This window comes from Azolla caroliniana, unplaced genomic scaffold (assembly GCF_043228905.1).
Source record: "Azolla caroliniana isolate FFs.n. ecotype wild unplaced genomic scaffold, voAzoCaro1.0.p SCAF_21, whole genome shotgun sequence".
NCBI classification, from domain to species: domain Eukaryota; kingdom Viridiplantae; phylum Streptophyta; class Polypodiopsida; order Salviniales; family Salviniaceae; genus Azolla; species Azolla caroliniana.
The window spans coordinates 6,918,375-6,924,013 of NW_028230456.1; the positions used below are offsets into that span (position 1 = coordinate 6,918,375).

General features: G+C 37.2%; 1 protein-coding gene across 3 annotated transcripts; it reads right to left on the reverse strand.

Moving 5' to 3' along the window:
* LOC147850539 (uncharacterized) lies at window positions 1-5,639 on the reverse strand. Of its 3 annotated transcripts, none has more exons than XM_087336324.1 (3): window positions 4,499-5,639; window positions 1,898-2,100; window positions 1-551 (listed from the first exon to the last, which is right to left on the reverse strand). In XM_087336324.1, exons 1-2 carry the CDS (start codon window positions 5,426-5,428, stop codon window positions 1,909-1,911), a joined length of 1,122 nt encoding a protein of 373 aa, XP_087192450.1. In that variant the 5' UTR covers window positions 5,429-5,639; the 3' UTR covers window positions 1-551; window positions 1,898-1,908. The 3 variants fall into 3 exon arrangements, with proteins under 3 accessions (XP_087192450.1, XP_087192451.1, XP_087192452.1); XM_087336325.1 differs by having other exon boundaries at window positions 1-592; XM_087336326.1 differs by lacking the exon at window positions 1-551 and adding an exon at window positions 1,390-1,785.

Here is a 5,639-nt window from a genome sequence, read left to right on the forward strand (position 1 = left end):
GAAAGAAAACAATGACATATATTAATGTACCCAAAAGACCACAATCGCATACATGACCTGTCGAATTACAACTACTTTTTTGTCAACTCATCTATATAAAGTAGGAAAAAAGGAAAATCTTGTTCTACTCTGGCATCCTTAACTAAATGGCTTGAAATGTAATCATGAGTAACCATCAACACCCATGTTTGGTGTCTTTCATCATTGGAACTGGAATGCTTGCTGCTGTGCCTCCAAGAATATACAATCTGATATGGAAAGGTTGGTGGGGAAGTGGAGGGTATCTCCATGCCTTCTGACGATGGCTTTGATCTTATGGGGATGTGCACATCACAGGTTTGCAGTTCACCCTGGTTTTGGCAACAACTCCTGAGTCGTGAATCTGGAGCTTTCAATATTCTCTGCTTATGTGGATCTGTGAGCATGGTCGACCTCTCCCTCAACAGTCCCTCTCCACTGTGTCTCCATTCTCTAATGAGACAGAAGATATCTTCCTCCTACGTCATAATAGGCTGGGCAATTGGCATATATTATGCTCCTCAGATTCAATCCTGATTTGCAAAGCTTGCAGATTCAGTGTTCAATGATAACGCTACCCATGCATCAGAGGTGGTTTTACATCAGAACAGGGTCACAACAGCTTTGCAAGTCTTGTTAGAAAAACACATGGATTTCTGAACCCTAATGTCATAAGCACAAATAATTGGAGAAACATTTGCAAGGAACAAGTAGTTGTGTCTGCCTAGAAGAACTTCAGAGTATTTTTCTTTTCATCTAGTTTTGTCCAAAACTTCTCCCAGCAAGGTTAACAGGAATACAGTTTTGACACTATGAATAATAACTCTGATACATTTTTTGGTGAAGGATAAAAATGATCTCGACCCATGAAATAGAAATACTTTGCAATGACAATTATGAAAAAAAAAAACTAGTGATTCCCAATAGAAAAGTTTTTATTACTTAATTCTAGAAAAGCAAATCTTAAGTTTTCATCTCTCCATTTCATGAAACACTAGAAATTTACTACTGCAAAAGAGAATGTCCTAAGAGAAATAATGCAAATCTTTCAAGAGAATTACAACCTCAGCGGGCTCCTTATGTACAAAGAAACTACAACATCAATATACAAGACTGAATGGATGTTCATCCACCTATAAGAGTTAAGCATACCTGTTAAATTTTTTACAGACAATATAATAGCCATCAAGAAATCTTAGCGGTCAAAGGCAAAGGAATTTGATTGCATTCAGCACCAAATATACATAAACATATGAACTATTAAACTTTATACTTCAGAGTTCTACATGTATTTTTACGGTATACAGTAAAACACTTTTTAAGCATATAATCAATAATGAGCGTTTTACAACCTGATAATCATTCTGTAAGTTTTGTAACTAAACAAAATTTATTGAAATGGTGGTGAGGAAGTTTTGCGAAAGAAGTCTGACGATTGCCATTGAAATTGGCTTTTAATGCTCCTTGCAATTTTAAAAAAAGTTACATCAAGGAGCATTGAAGCGTGACCATGACAATGATATGATCCTTATTCAACTTTGTACCTTTAACAACAAAAAGCAAAAGCAAAAGCATAACCCAATCCAATCCTCCCAAGAGAGAAAAAGAGGGAGGTAGAGAGAAGGGGGGAAAGAAAGAAAGAAAATATAGTCCAATTTTCCAGCTGGACTACATATCCTAAAGACTAAAAACCAAGAAGTACATGGATTTCCATTATTTCCAGAACAAGAATATTTGAGCAAGCGGCAAAACAGGTTTTTTTGTTTGCTAAACAACATCAACAAATGATATGCCAAAACGAAACAAAATTTATTAGCATATTCAGGATTCAACTCTACCAATGTCAACACGAGATGGATATAAATGTGCAGAAGCCCACCTTATATATAGTTAACGGTTCAGTTGTTGTAGAAATGTTTTGCTTGCTTCATATGTTGACCAACAGATTGCTGCAGCAGGGGTATAGAATAGAACTCTTGGCTTCATGCCCTTCAGAAGTGCTTTCAGGCCTTCTTTCTCAACAATTCTTCTTGTCACATCTATTACTGAGTTGCTACCAAAACGCTCTGCTCCATTAACTCCCTACATCCATTAAAATGATCAAAACACAGAATTAATGTTTATTTATATACCGACAATTATCATGCAATAGCCAAACATTTTTCATATGCCACTGTTCACAAATATTTCCAGCACCGTGTCTAAATGTATGTATGTATATACATACATGTATATATCCAGACGCACAAGTCTATATAGAGAAATATGTAAATTATTTCACAATGTATTCAAAGATATCTTTGAAATACCTTCATAAGGGGAATCAAGAGCTTGAAACTACAAGCAAAAGATGTGGAAGAAAACTCAGAGAAATGAAGGACAAAATAAATGAATACAAAAAACATGCAAATAAACAAATGTGAAAATTACCCACGAGATCAAATCATTTTTTTATCAATGTATAAAACTGCCATAATTGTATCTCATACTAAATATGATAGACGATCTATAAATTGATTAAAAGCTAAATTTGAGTTATCCTTAGTATGCGCTTCATTTTATATTCAGAATCAAAAGGTTGTGATAGTGTGGCGTATGGCTCATATGATCAGCAATGATGGCTTTTATCCTTTTGAAATAGTGAAATTGTAGATAAGTGTCCCTGAGGTCACGACCATTTTACACAACTTAATGATGTAGATCTTTCAAGTGCAGCTCTTCTAGTGACAATATTTTCCTTCATAAAATTACAGGAAATTTGATGTACCTTTGCGGCATCCAGATCTATAGGGGGATCATTTACTTCATGTAGACATTGGCACATGCAGGCCTTCCTTCCTGTTGAAGCATTGGAGTCTCTAGATATGTTATCTTCTATTGGGGAAGTAGTAACCAGGGGATACAGGAAAAGATACAATCTCTTTATCGAGGACTGCTTCACTTTATGCTGTATATGGAAGACCATTGTTTATAACTTCTTCGTGGCAGTGATCTTCTACATCCAATACCTTGATACTTATTTGGACAGTGTTCATAGACATACTTTGCTCATTTAGCTTGAGGAATGCATCTGTGAGCTTCTCACTAGCTACTATAGAATGTGCCTGATGCCAATTTCTTTGAGTCCATGGAAGGATATGTGTTTGCTTCTGGTTGACTCTGTGAAATGGCATCATGTCCCTCCTTCGTCGTCTCTTGGATATACCAACTATCATGTCATATCTGAGGATTTGTATTGATTTCTTAACTGGATTAATGCATCCAATAGTATCCATAACATTTAGTGTGACCTGTCAATGGCACTTTACATGTTTCTCTACCATATTACAACTTCTATAATCAGACAAGGATGAGATTGAAGATGGTGGCTACAGCTTCTGGCATCTTGCTCTTTTACTACACAAGTCCCTATCAGCTATCACTTCTATTTATGGAAATATATGGGCAAAATTTTCATGTGATGGGCTAATGGCAAAGCTTGTGCTACTTGCATAGTCTCAGGTCATGGGTTCAAGCCCCACTGAGTGCATCATGTTGGTGTGTGTATACAAATGTTGCTCGGGCGGTCAAGATTTCCAAATAAAATCCTCAAGTAAATCCCTCCTCTCCAAGGTGGTGTGACAATGAAGAAGGAACATCCTAATTCAGGTGGTCAAGGGGGAGTTTCCAAATAAAATCCTCAGGTAAATCCCTCCTCTCCAAGGTGGTGGGATAATTGAGAAGGAACATCCTAATTCAGGTGGTCAAGGGAGAATTTCTCAATGGAACACTCAATTAAATCCTTCCCCCACAGTGATGGGCGAATTGAGGAGGATTCTGGTTGCAATTAGCACCATGCTTTGTTGTTCAATTGATTCACAAAATTCCTTGATGATCATAGATTGATGCCTATATGGTTTGATTAATTGGGAAAATGTAAGAATGTCCAATTGTTTCACAAAATATTGTTGGAGACCATAGATTGATGGCCATACGGTTGATTTCTTGGGCAAATGTAAAGAATATCCAGAAAAGGTTGTTCAATTAACAATAGCTGTGAAGAATATTGTCACTCTGATTTCCCTCTCCTTTTTTACTTCCTTGTTAAACCGCATTTTAAGGAAATCAAAAGCTCTAACATAAGAAAAAGCTTTTATACACTGCTAACAACAGGTTTTTTTCTAGATTCTTGTTTTAAAAGAGAATGGAAGAGTATCTATCATCCATTGTCACCACACATGACTAAACACAATAGTTACTAGTAATTACTTCTTATAATAGAATATATATATATAGCCACGAAAAATATTCAAAGAATGGTAACCACATTTTAAGACATGCATAAACTCAAAGAAAAAAATGTTGTCCTGAGTCATAAAACTTATTCATTACACAAAGTGGTTTCAACCACAAAAAGAATCACCCAACAAGCTGACAATAAAGAATCGAAATAGAAAAACACAATCAAAAAAGAAATTTTTTTATAAACATATAAAATTACCTGACATTGCAACCGAGTCTTGACTACATCCAATGGTGTGGTAACAATACTTGCAAGAGCACCAGCCGCACCACCAGCAGTTAAGTGAACAAAAATCCTTTCTTCACCCATCTTATCTGGCCAAACATTCTTCAATCCCCCCTTCGCGGCTTCATAAGTTGCAAAATGTGTGGCCGTATAAGGTGCATTCATAACAATTGTGGTTCTATATGACGCGTAGAATGCTTTTATACCTTCATTTCTAAGTATTTTCCCTATACAATCCATTAATCCTCTATATGAGTTCCCGGGAAGTTGTAACCTTTGCTTTACGACGTCCATGGGAGTAAAGACAGCATCACTGCTGACTGTTGCGAGAATTCCAGCCATGGCATGTGATAAAGGATGATGACCTGGTTTGTTTCCACCCATTTTCTCTTTAAAGAATTCATACACTGAGAAATAAACAGCATGAGCTGGTCCAGCACCTAACGCCATAGCTCCCACGCCTCTATAAAGACCTAATAAACCTTCTGACTTTATAATTGATGACAAAACCTTCGAAAGGGAGGAGGAGTATTGTATAGATCCATATCCTTCTGTCATCATTTGCGTCCTTGTCTTTAATGTATCAATAGGAAACATAGCAATATGTTCGACCATACCTGCAATGGATCCTGCTATCATGTACTGTGGGAAAGAAAGGCCATCATGTGCTTCTTCTTCTTGATGTTGATGGTGTTGTTCAGTATTTGATGCCATAGATTGCTGAGAGAAAGATGTGAAATCTCTATCCATATCGGAAGCAGTGGAAGACGAAGAGGAATTTGTTCCATTATCTCTATTGAGGTATAGTGAAGAAGAAGAGGAGGAGGCGGTGGCGGGCGGCGAATTCTGATGATGGATTTGCAAGAGATTTTCTCTTCTGAGTTTCGCTGCGGCATCAGCCATATCCCCCAATTCACTGAGATGGTGATGGTGATGGTGGTGACGAGGAAGAAGAAGAAGAAGAAGAAATTGGCATCTTCTGCAGGGAGTTGGATATGGAGAGAAGACTTGTACGTCTTGTTCTTCTTCGAGGCGGCTATCGTCGGTCCGTCAAGGCCTTCCTCTTCCTCTTCTTCTTTCTTCTTCTTCTTTCTTCTTCTTCTTCTTCTTCTTT